At 39.7% G+C, this 13,372-nt stretch overlaps 1 protein-coding gene across 2 annotated transcripts in view; it reads right to left on the minus strand.

Moving 5' to 3' along the window:
• The window catches only part of Itprid2 (ITPR interacting domain containing 2), a 36,958-nt gene that overhangs the window by 4,070 nt on the left and 19,516 nt on the right, over window positions 1-13,372 (minus strand). The window contains exons 11-16 of one of the 2 annotated variants that reach the window (XM_051184379.1): window positions 10,440-11,642; window positions 8,446-8,523; window positions 8,239-8,366; window positions 7,475-7,625; window positions 6,322-6,387; window positions 5,248-5,703 (exon numbers count right to left, since the gene is read on the minus strand). In XM_051184379.1, the coding sequence (XP_051040336.1) occupies window positions 5,248-5,703; window positions 6,322-6,387; window positions 7,475-7,625; window positions 8,239-8,366; window positions 8,446-8,523; window positions 10,440-11,642 (2,082 nt within the window). The remainder of the gene's footprint in view (window positions 1-5,247; window positions 5,704-6,321; window positions 6,388-7,474; window positions 7,626-8,238; window positions 8,367-8,445; window positions 8,524-10,439; window positions 11,643-13,372) is intronic. The other variant, XM_051184380.1, reaches the window with a different exon arrangement.

Genomic DNA, 13,372 nt, shown 5'->3' on the forward strand with positions numbered 1-13,372 from the left:
CTCCTTCCCGTTCATCATTCAAAACACCCATGTAAAATGAAGGCTAAGCATTTTGTGTAACACAGACATTGCTGGCATAAAGTATGAAAGAGTATCTAAGACCCTAGCAGGGGGATATGCATCTGTAGTCCCAATCATTTGGGAGGCTGGGTCAGGATTGCTTAAACCTAGGAGCATGAGACTGTCTTGAGCAAAACCCATCTCAGTATAAAAGAAGACAAACAAACAAACATGACTCTCTACTGTCAGGCATATTTTACTCTAGATGGGCAAACAAAATGACAGGGTCTAAAAAAGAATAAAAGAAGGCTAAGAGTGGTGTTGCCTGCTTTTAATCCCAATACTTGGTAGCAGAGGAAGTTCCAGGGCACCCAGCCTGGTCTACAAAGAGAGTTCCAGAAACAGCCAGCGCTATATAGTGAGACCCTCATGGGGGAGGGGAGGAGAAAAAAAGAAAAGAAAAGTAGGTACATCTAATTAGCACTGAAAATAACACAGCCATAATAACTACTTCACAGAGAAATCATGGACAAATAAATCAGTCTAAAGTTACCCATGCTATAGAGAAGACAGGAGGATTTAAAGTAAGAGAATTCTAGGGATGGTGGTAAAATTACCTCTGTGAGCAGTTTCCAAAATGCGGTGTGGACTTTAGATGGACTACTTGACTTAAAAAGGACTGTTGATTGTAATACACAGTGACTTGCTGGTCATGGGAGGCTGCATGTACACAGTGCCTGGAGCCCCAAAGCCATGACCCTGAAATGGTCTCTAAAAGATTCCAAAGGAATACATGAAAAGCTGTGTTTTCACCAAAACACACGTTTAATCATGTCAGATGTACTGACAGTTGTAAACCACACCTAGAAACGTGAATAAACACAGAAAACTTTTACTAAAAGCATGATGATCTATGTTTATTCTTCGACATTCAATGTTGAATTTGCCTCTGTGAAAATGGCACATGTTCACATATCCAATAAATCATCTTTTTATTCCCACACATATGTACATTTTCTAAAATACCTGTAGATAGTTTTGAGCCCTGATCACAATGACTCAGGCAAATTCAAAGGCAGTACTGTTTTGTTTTGTTTTTTTTTTTCCAACTGTGATGTGTACACAATTGAGCAAAGGAGTACCCTCAGTTTGACAAAAGTTTAAGTATAGACTGTGTGTATTAAACACTTGTCTGAAAGGATTTTGTGTCAACATTCTCCTTCCAAAGTGGGATTCCAATGAATTAGAGCATTGTAAGTAATGAAGTAGTCTTTATAGCCTCACTTAGTGTAGTGATGGAAACAAAGCCCTGACAGTCACCATTGTTTCTGTGCACCCAGGAGTGCAGGAAGACAGCTTCCCAGAAGGTGCCTATCAAACATGCTTAATCCTCACCTGCAAAACTGTTCTACTGGAGACTAGATCTTGCCATCCTGAATGGTGGCTTTGTTAATGGGGTTAGAGGCCATAAATTTACAACCAAGATAGAATCAAATTTAACTTTCTTTTCTTTTCTTTTTGGTGTTTCCAGACAGGATTTCCTCTATATTGTTTTGGAGCCTGTCCTGGAACTTGCTCTGTAGACCAGGCTGGCCTCTGCCTCTGCCTCTGCCTCTGCCTCTGCCTCCTGAGTACTGGGATTAAAGGCATGTGGCACCAATGCCTGGTCCAAATTTAATTTTCTCGGTAGCAGATACAATAAGCTAAGAACTTGAAATTTAGTGCCATGGACATTTAAAATTTAAAAGATAATCAATTGGAAATAAATGGAGTAAAGGATAGTAGATATTTTAAACATTTGGTAAACAAACACCAACATGAATTGGTTTTTGAATTTTAGTGAACAATAGGCCAGTGTATCTATTCATGGACATTCTCAAAGTACTCCAGAGAGTTTGATTTGCTAAGTATATCAACATTCCTTGTGCCTTGTTTATACATATATTTTGCAGGGTAAGCCCTTCTTTTTAGCCAGCAAGGGTAAATGTAAAAGGAGATTTCCTTCAAACATTGCCATATACTGAGCTGAGTAGCTTCTCACAAAGGGTTTAGAACACATTCTCAAAAATTCATCAGACATTTGCCTAGCATGCCAATTTAAATGTTGACAAAGTATAACATCGTTCATATTTAATGGGGGACTCCTATAAATGATTAAATAATTCTCTAGGACCAAGGCAGCATAATGGAAACAAATGACTTCTTTTATGGTCTGTGCTATTGTCCAAAGAATCAATGTTCTGGTCTAAAGCAAACAATGTCTTCCTAGGAAATTACTTGCAACATGGATCAGGCCAACAAACTTTAAAATGAAAACTCAAGCATGCATTAAAGGAGTAACTATGCCAAACAAGCAATAGGAAGTCATGTTTTCAGGAGGGATGACTTCCAAACCAAAGCAAGTTAAGAAGAAAAGAAATATCAGAATTCAGTAAAACGGAAAAAAAAAAAAAAATACATGTGCCATGAGCAAATTCATACAGTTAGAGTGCTTACTTCATCTAACTAAAGTACTGTCCTGTGCTTAAACATGTACCTAGGAATGGATTCCTACTCACAGTCATGTCTGACTGAGGAGGCAGAATGTACAACCATAATCAACTTACAAAAATAACTGTATTTGCAGAACAAACACATAAAATTAAAGGCTTCTACTAGTTCATAGTCAAGTCTAGAGAATAAATAAAAAACATGCAGCCTGCAGCTATATTGATTTTGAAAGTAGGTGTTTGTTTCAACATGTCAGAAATCCTGGGTAACAATCTGTATGTAACACAAGTGACATGTCTGTTTATTTCTATTTCATCCTCAAGATGCATGAGTAGCCATAGAAAGTAGCTTTTAGCTGAATCCAGGAACTCAGAACACAAAATGCAGACAACTTCACCACCTACCAGCAAGGTCAGCACTATGTACAAGCCACCCCTACTCACACCTGGCATTGTAGCTTTGTCAGATTTCAGACCATCCTTTCACCCCACAGTAGTAACCCACAACTCCAGCTCTCCCAAGCCCCAATTCCACAGGCACAAGTTTCCAAGGTCCAAGTACCATTTTTACTATTGTATTATCTGCTTCCAAACTATAACTATGTAGAAAACCATGCTAGTGTTCTGATTAGTTTTCTATTTGTCCTTTATAGTGTCATTGATAAAGTCTGGAATATCATCCTTCCAATCCTATTCTACCCCAAGTTCTACGGTTTTTATTGCACATTTTTACAACACGGGACATTTTCAGGAAGACATCATCTGTGTATTCACAAAACTCCCTGTTTAACATATTTTTTAAGCTATTTGATGTGCAGTAAGTGACAGCACCATGCATGTAGGCATTAATCTTTGGCCCTAGAGGCTCAGTGACCTGTTTGAGGGAAGAATCTATATTGTAAATTGATTCTAAAAGTACACCATTTACATTAGAAACAGTTTTGAAAAAAGGAAGCCCTAAGTTCTGTGGTATATTTTGCTCTTAAATTGTTAGTTCTTGGGTAACTGAAAAGATTAGGAAATCTACATTTATGAGACAAGAAATGTTGCATTGTGTGTGTGTGCATGTGTGCACATGTGTGCGTGCATGTGTGCACATATGCGATATTTTCATAGACTTTGAGATCTTTAAGTCTGAAAAATAAAAAGGCATCAAAACCTGAAAACATATTTATTTCTTCCCAGTTTCCTCTCCTTCCCATTCTACCATGACCCCCACTGCTGAAAACTTTTTAAGGCTGCTGTGGAAGTTTTCAGTTTCCTTGGAATTTGTCTTGTTAACCCCAGTGTAATTTAAGTCAATGAATTCATGGCTTACAGGTATGTTCTACTACCTTGGATACTTTATAAACTGTGTTGCTGGTTTCTTTTTGTTTTTTCATTTGTTTGGGCAGTGCTGTGTGGAGGGGGGGGTGTCACACTAAGGACCTCACACCTGCTGAGTGCCACCTTTTCTGGGGTCACACTCAGGGTCTAATACCTTTGTCCTAAAGCTACAGATGAAATTCTAATGTGACTTTTTAAATATAAAATATATTGTTCTTTTTAGCTAAAGGCAAAAAAACTAAAAGGTGTTTACTGTCAGGAATTTTAGGACTGGATAGAAATAAAAGTTCAACTAGTTATACATTCTCTTCATGGTTGTTCTTAAGAAAAAAGCAGGAAAATATTCAGTGTGTATAACCTCTGCAGTGAGCAGACCAAAAAGCCACCAAGAAGCTTGTCCATAGTGTTCTTCTTTTTAAGGATAAATACCAGTTTACATTAGCGGAACTCAATGGTAAAAACAGTGTTATAATTTAAATCTAAAATTCCCCCCCCCCAGAGGCTCACATGCCAACAATTTGGCTTCCTATACAATGATACACAGAGGTCTGCCTTTTGAGAAGTCACTAAAGTAGTCCACATATGGGCTCATAACTCCACCAGCTACTGGGAGGTCACAGAAACTCAGAAGGTGGGCCCTGGTAGAAAGCAGGCAGGTCCTTGGGCACAGGAGTATGGGTGCTCTTTGTTATTCTGGCCTCCAGAGCTCCATTTCCTCCTCCCAGCCAGCTTTCTCCTCATGCTCGGCTTCACCACAGGCCCATGAACAACAGAGCCATGTGCTTATGGGTGGAAACCTCTGAGAGCACTGACAGAAACAAACTTTCCTTGGTAGCTTGTTCTTCAGGGCATTTTGTCACAGCAACCGAATGGAAAGTTCAGTCATTCTACACATTTTCTTAGTTATCTTTTGATCCTGACTCGTATTTTTCATATATATCTGTGATTTCTTCAGTAACTGGGAACTATGGTTAACACTTTAGATTCCCATACTCTTGTCATCCAGGATATACCCCATTTTCATACTATGTTTCAACTTATGAAAAATCATACAATTTCTACACTTCTCCAACCACCAAAGGAAAAAGAACAATTTCTTTACAGTCATGAATTTCCCCCTTTTTCTCATACAAATTGGAGTTCTATAAAACGAAAGCTTCTGGAAGAAGTCTAAATTGTAATTCCTTATTTTACACATGTGGAAATTAGAGGTCTAAAGAGTTTTGCTCCTTCAAACTTTATGTACAACTTTGCCAAACTGGAGTTTATTACCTCCCCAGTATAAAATTTGTAGAAATGCATAGTCAGCGGGAACACTAATCTAAAGTTTTCTGCAAATTACTGTATACAGTGAAATCAGTCTCACTGTATCTGAGTCAAATCTATCAGGACACCCACCGTAATTAATGACACAAGCCCAGACTGTACTCACCTCCCGTATGACTTGCTGCAACTCATCTTGTTCCACGTTCCGATGCACTTCCTCAGTGGCTGGCATCAGGGGGAGGTCTTCCTGCTCTTCCTCCATGTGAGATGTAAGTCCCACAACCTGTGAGGCTTCTTCAGCTGCTCCAGCTTCCTCAGAACTCTCTAGATCTGGAGGTGTCTGCACAGAGCCTGTTCTAGAGGGGGCAGTTGGTGTCAGGGCCACAGAGGCTCGGAATATCTTCTTTCTTGCCACTAAGCGGGATCTGGGTTTGCTGCCCGAGTTGCCCCTGGATCTTCTGTTGTTGTGGGAGGGACTAGAACAGACCGAAGAGGACTCTGATGTGGCCTGAGAGAAAACGGACTCTGAGCTCTCTCCAGGAGGAATTTCGAACCCCATCTCTCCAAGTCCTAGGCCCAACTCGGACTTTAGGTATGACTGTTCCCGTATCAGTTCTGTGACCTGGAGGCCAAAAAAAATATTCTTTATTTGCAAGATAAAGACTAGTAATTCAGAAGGTTAAATTCCTAGCTATGCTTATTGATCTAAATCACATGGATTTTTAAAGGCATAATTCTATTTCATTAACTTATTAATTGGTCAGTTTCATTTACAAAAACAAATTTAAATTCATAGTAATCTCAACTTGGAAACATAGGAAACACAGTGAAGTGAAATTTATTAGTTAATATACAGATGCCTGAATTCCATGGAGGAGTAATTAATGAAAAATAAAACAGTTACTCAGAAGGCTTTGTCAATGAATCTAAAATGTAATGATGAATACATAAGTCATTTTCTAGATCCTATAGGGACATTTATCTGACATGAAAGGACTCCGTGGAGTATAAATGAAATGTTTCTATGGTGCATTATCTCCTTTAGGTTATAAAGACAATCACTATTGCAACAAAGTTAGCTTTATAGTGGATTTCAAAGTGGCAAACCCACTTGCAATTAATTTAGCTTCTTAAATTCTGTATTTAACACAAGCATGAATTTTATAGGAACTGGGAAAACTCCATATTCCTGAGATATTATAGCAGCCTTCCCTGGGGACTGAAAAGCATAGAGACTTACTGGTTCCATGACATTCAGTGGAGATGGGCATGACAGGTTATCCGCACTTCTGCTACCACACATCCCCTGAAAAGGTAAGTACAACACATAGGCTTACACATGTATACATTTTCTCAAGCTGCAAATGTTTTGTACCAAAATTACTTTGCTACTGATTTCCTTGAAATGTCACTCTACGACACAAACACTGTAGTCAACTACCATGAATTCAATCAATTGCATTATTGTGACAGCTCCACAGACATTTTGGTTCTCTATTCCCACCAACACATTTCTCAGAATGATGGGTCAAAACCATAGAAGCATGCATTCATAATGATTAGGAATGTTATTTTGTCTATGTGTATATACATTCTTCTTTGTATGTGTCCAAACATACACATACATCCATTTATTTTTAACAAACACAAAATAGTAGCATAAAATTCAAAATTTCAAACCAACATCTTCTATAACTGGGAAGATATTAGCACACTAGAAACATGGAGAAATGGCACAAAGTAAGGACAAACGGTGTCCTTTCATGACTTTTAATGTATAAATGGGTCACATCAGGGTGTCACACTTGGTCCCTTAAGGAGACAAAGAAGGCACTGGAGGCACTGCCAGTGGATAGCTCATGCATTTGCTCTGGGTGGGGGGTGGGGGGTCTCAAGTTCAATCTTTAGCACCAAAACCTCAAAACTATAAGAACAAAAAACACAAATAGAAAAGAACTAAACTGAAAACAAAGCGAACATTAAAAGGGATCGGCTATTTATTTAAACAGGTGGGCAGGGAGAAAAGGAGGAATATATTATGTTCTTTGGAATATAAGCAGAGATACGAACTAAAAGTGGTCATATTTTAAACCACTAAAACTTTGCCTTCAAAAACAAAACTTTTAGGTTGATCTTTGTTTTTTCTGTTACTGAAATTTATCATTAAAATGTTAAATGTATTTCTCAATATACTCAATATGAAATTTATGATACTTTGTACATAAAACTAATGTGTATGATATGAAGGTAATCAAGGCAAAATCTCGAGTAGGATAAAAGCTACTTAAACATTATGCATGGTCCAAAAGCCATTAAAGCAAATGGTTGACTAAGTACCCTTTCCTATCACATTATGAGTAACCCAACTTCAGATTCTGGACCCCACAGCATACCGGGAGCACAGAGGATCGGAAAGGTGAGGGTCCCCGGACTGCACGGAGCTGCTCGTCCAGGTTCAGCAGGCGCTCCTCCAGCTGTATCTCCAGGTCCTGCAATTCCATTCGGACAGAGTTCCGCAAACCCTGCAGCTGATCAACTTCATACCTGTCGAAGTGTAACAAGCATATAACTTTCGAAAAACAGTAGCCAAATGATTTCTAGTCACTATACTTTACTTTTGAATACTATGAAATTACAAAAGGTTTACAAAGATTGTAATTCTATAAATCCAGATAGAAGCAACCCTGAGATAATGACTAGGTCCTTTTAAAAAATTATTTTTTAAATTTTATTTCATGTACACTTGTGTTTTGCTTGCATGTGTGTCTATGTGAAGGTGTTAGATCCCCTGAAACTGGAGTTACATACAAACAATTGTGAGCTGCCATGTGGGTGCTGGGAATCAACCCTGGGTCCTCTGGAAGAGCAGTCAGTGCTCTTAACTGCTGAGCCACCTCTCCAGGCCATGGCTAGGTCTTTGATCCCCTGTGCTCCCACATCTCTCAAAAGCAGACCATTGAGAGTCTTGCTTGGCACACTGAGGCACAGATGTAACTCAGTGAACTCGCTGTGCCTGTTTTTTTTAACCTACACTGTTTCACTAAACAGAGTTCACGGAGTGAATGAAATTGCATTCTCAAGAGCCTATGCTCTCAAAAAAAAAAAAAAAAAAAAAAAAAAAAAGACTCTGACTGCACCAACACAAATGAGCCCTTACCTGTCCTCCTCTGTCATATGAGGGTACACCACAGTTTGCTGCCGCAGCATGGCCAACTCCAAGTCCATCATCTGCGTTCTGAACAGATTCAGGCTCCGCCTCACGACTTGAAGCTCCTGGAAGGTATTCTGAAATGCAATGTAACAAGATTACACTTCTAAATCACACTAACTATTTTGCAACTAAACAATTTAGGAGGGAACTTACTTCATAAAGAGGTAGAACAGACGACTTCTGAGTACTGTATGAAGCAGCAGCAAGATCAGGTCCTCTCATTATAGGATACTTCAAACAGATGACACAGGATTAAAAGCTATGTCAAAGTGACTACCACCAAGTTCTCCATGATGTTAAGGCTAATGTAAGACATGCATTATCTTTTCTCTTTAAGCTAAATCAAACCCAATAGCATTTTATACTATAATCAGCAACAAAGGAAATCAGTCTCTAATACTACCTATTATTCTTAAATATTCCAGAGGAAGAAGCAAAGGAAAATGTGTATGTGTGTGTGTGTTCACAGAACTTCTTTTTTGTCTTGAGAAAGTAAATAGAAAAGCCAAACTGAGATTCAGAGATGTGGAAGCAAATGCAACAGGAGATTGCATCACACTGGTATGGCTGGAGAAAGTAGCCAGTGGCCATCACATACACTCTCAGTGGGACATACTGTACTGTTATAGGCAGAGCCTTGCCTCCACAATGTAAGGAAAAAAAAAAAAAAAAAAAAAAAAAAAAAAAAAAAAAAAAAAAAGAGTTGAAAAAAGAACAGTGTAAATGTGTAAATGTGAGTATATGTGTGAGATCAGTATGTTTGTGAGTACATGAATGTGTTAGTGTAAGTGAATGAGTTTGCTATGTGTTTCGGTATGTGTGGATGTAAGAGGATGTGTAGATGTGAATAGGAGTGTGCTTGTGTGTGAGAGAATATGTATGAGGGTGCGTGAGCATGTGAGAGTGTGTGAGTATGTGGTAGGAGGCTATATCATGAAAAGAAGCAAAAGTTCATTTGGTAAATATGCCTACAATAGAGACAGCTAAACTGAGCTTTAGACACCATTGGGGCTTTGGGTTCATGCAGTTGGAAAATAGCAACAATGAAAGCACCCACTCAATCAACCAAGTGATATGTGTGGATCACCCAACTTCACAGATACTGCGAACCCTGCTGCCCAGTATCATCTAAGCAAGGAGACTACAGAGAATCATCTGTCTGCTCAGTGAGGTATGGGGTGGGGAAGAGTCATCAACTGAGTTACTGATGAGACATTCATGGCCAATAAACCACGGTTGGGGAAGCTGGCCTGGAAAGGCACACCACAGAGGCACAGATAGAGGGCTCTGTCACACAAGTACAGTGAAAATGCTGAGCAACTCAGTCACAGCCAAAGCTATGTTTTACAGGGAAGGAGAAATAGACTATAAACCATTCGGGATAACTGGCAGTGGAACAAAGATGGTATGTTTTGGTTGTGAGCCTAGCCTTTAATGGCTGAGCTATCTCTCCAGTCCCAAAGATGGTATTTAAAAGTTGTATCTCATTATTATTTGAAAAGCTGCAACTTTGATTTTTACCAAAGTTGGTACCCGTCCACTATTTCACTGTAATAGATGGCATGCATTCAGAATTCACACTTTACCTGATTCGCTCCGGAGTGGTTCCAGTTTTGAGACCATGGAAACAGACTAATTCTGTGCCAGGAGGCCAGCATCAGAGGTCAGCAGATGAAGAAGAAAGCCTAGTCAGAGAGCTACAAGAACCAGGAGAAAATCATGCCAGTGGAGGGAGCCAAAGAAAAGACTTAAGATAGTTAGAGGTGATTAAGACATCCAAATGGCAGAGAAAAGGAAAAGAAGGACTGGAAGATGCTTTTAACAGGACACTCTTATGTTCCAAACAAAAGGAATGAAGGAGAGAATGAATAAGGGAAAACACCATGAAACAATTCCACCTCTACAAAGAGGAGGCTCTCAGCACAGAAACGAACTGTTCAGGATTAGTTACAGCTTTCTCCCACAACACAAGAGGGACGTGTCTAGGAGAGCAGGTGGAGATGAGTTCAGGCATGTAAGAAAATAAGCTGAGGTTGTTTGTCTGTTCAGTCCTAGCTTCCTGGTGAATTAAGAAGAATTCAGAGCAAATATATATATATATATATATATATATATATATATATATATAAAGACCTTTTTAATCTTACCTGTGAAAGATTCTGTAGTGAGTTTCTAATATCATGCAACACTCTTCGCAACTGCATCTCTATGGCAGAAGGAGGATTCACGGGGCATGCCCTGTATGGGTGGGCAGCATGTCTATGTGAATAGGGACATCCAAAAGGAGAAGAGAAGGCGCTACATGAGGCACCTGATATGTTGGGGACGCTGTGAGCACTCAGGGTTCTCATGTGTTCACACAGGGGCCTGTCCTGCCACTCATGGACAGAGTGAAGGGAACATGTGGACTGGGATATTGCAGCGAACTGTGGACAAGTGGGAAGCCTTCCATGGTGGCCATCCTCCAGTTGTGTCAGCGCACTCTGAGCGGCTTCTTCTTTCTTCCCAGAGGGTGGGGGGATGAAGATGGTGGATTTAACCACAGTCTGACCATCATGTTCAGTCGCTTGCTTTTCCAATTCTTGTTCCTCTTCAGGTGTGTACTTGTAGGTGAAGGACGGTGGGCTGCACCTGGTCTCTTTTCCTGGAGATAGTCGTACATTGACAGAAGACACAACCCTTACTGGGCTCAGTAAGGTGGTAGGCAAAGACTGAGACCTTCTTAGGGGATAGCCAGCTTTTGCAAGCAAGTACCTTTGTTTCAACAGATCCTTTGATTTTATTAGGCTACGCCCTACTCGTTGACCAGACATACTGCAAACCTTCATTTGGGCTCTCTGCAAGGCCGTATTCACTCTATCCACAGAAGAGGGAAACACAATTTTCTTTTCAGAGCTAGTACTGCTGCACTGAGCTTCAACAGGAGCCAAGGATTTGAGAATATGGTGTGTGGTATACTGGGCAAATTCACATTCACTGCTCCTCTCCACATCACTGTCCCCACTACCTTCCCTCAGGAGCTCCCCAGCTAGTGCTGGAGGTGCATCCTCCTCTGTTTCAGTGAGCGGAGGGTCAGGGTCACCTGGACCCCTCGTGGACTCTTTGTTTCCAGTATTCTCTGCAGTCTCACGCCGAGGGAAACCTTGGTTGCCCGCTTTTCTTTTGTCAGCAACTATTGCCGCCTTTGTTTTTCCTTTCTGAACAGAGGCACAGGACTCCTCCTCTGACTCATTAAAATAAGGCTGGTCTTGTACTGTAGGAGTCACATGGTCTTCACCAAATGATGTGACAGTTGTCTCACTGTCACAGCTGTCAGCACTACTCCCCATGGCTTGCAGGGACTCATGAACCTGAAACAGAAGACATTTGGGAGAATGGGAATAAAGTAAGACATACAACTGACAAAAGGCTACCGATGACATGTGTCTGGACTCAACGCTCTCCTCCCATGGTTGTTCTGGTTTTTACCATCTCCTTCCCCACTTACTCATCAAGATTGTCTAAGATCTATTTTTCTTAAATTTCCTTTCTAACATATGACACTGACTCACAGAACTGAAGAAAACTTTCTTAATGTTCTCTTCCACTACCTCTAATTCCCCTCGCTCTCACCACCTTCTCTTCATTCTGAAAGAAATCATGTTCTTTTCCCACATCTAACCATACTGTGTTTGTCATCATGTGACTTCAGGACCAGGGTTCTCTCTACAGTTTCATCCCAGGTTCTTTTGGATCGAATTCTTCTTACACTATGGTCCCTTCCCAAGCTGAACAACTTCCCTCCCATGCTAAGACATAGGGACCTCTTCAAGGAAAAAGTCATCCTTATTAGAAAACTTAGCCAAGGGTCTGACCTTTCCGTCCTCATCACTAACATATAACTCAGGCTGCCTTTATCTTGTTTGTTTTATCACAACTACATACCCTCTTCCTACTGCCCTTTTTTTTTTTGCATACTCCATTATTCATTTAAATGTATTTAATATATATAACTGGTCAAATATCACATCTTATCCCATTCTATCTTAAGTATGCTCAAACCACTTATACTAACTCATAAAATACTGACACACAGTATACTGTAGAGTACTACTCATTCACTTCTAGGAACACACACCAGACTGCTTTCACTGTTACTATCCTACATAATAAAAAATGCAGTTAAATATTAAAATTCAAAGATTTCTACAGAACAAAACCCACTTTTGCAGCATTGTAAAGCTGCAAATTTCTAGTCAAGAAATTATAGCCTGGAGAGTAGATACCTATTTACTTTTATTTACAAACTTTATACCATGCTTCTTATTACTGATTATCATTTTTTCCATTTTAAGTTGAAGAATTCTATCCAATGGTTTTAAGTAGTTTTTTAATTTTAGTTTCTTAAGAATATTATGCATGAACATAATGAATTACGATCATAACTACATATTCCAATTCCAACTCCCTCTAGATTCCCACACAACGTGCCCCCTCCCACCTTTATAACCTAGTTTTTGTTTTTTTTATCTTGATAACACACTGAGTCTAATAAGTCTTACCTATATATACACAGGGGTGTAGGGCCACCCACTGGAACATGGGTAACCTACTAGTGGCCAGAAATCCAAAGAAAAATGACCCCTCCCCTAGCTGTTATCTGTTGCTACTAACTCAGGTTAAAGTGGACTCTTGTGATCTCCTCCTCTTCCATAATGACTTTTTCTGAGTCTTCCTGAGTGAGTTTCTTGCCCATTTACCCTTCAAATGTCATGTTTCTAGAAAGCTCTTCATTCCTTTCCCCCCTTATTTCAAATTGTATGAAATACACGTTGAATTCCTTTTCTGTGCATTCTGTGACTCTCCATACCAACCAACCAGCAGCCCCTCAAGGATAAAGAAGCACCTGTTTTCTGGTGATTTACCTAACACAGCCTAACTTTTCACAGCTGTCCCTGAAGCTAGCAGGAATATGAGTTTTCAAATAAGCACGTTATTATAAAAGGCTGTAATATACTAACATAAGCAAATGAAAAAAAAAAAAAAAACATAAGGCCAAGCAGTTTAATGACCAAAGCAATTTAGTCACCAATAACACAAA

Source organism: Phodopus roborovskii, unplaced genomic scaffold, assembly GCF_943737965.1.
Source record: "Phodopus roborovskii unplaced genomic scaffold, PHOROB, whole genome shotgun sequence".
NCBI lineage: Eukaryota > Metazoa > Chordata > Mammalia > Rodentia > Cricetidae > Phodopus > Phodopus roborovskii.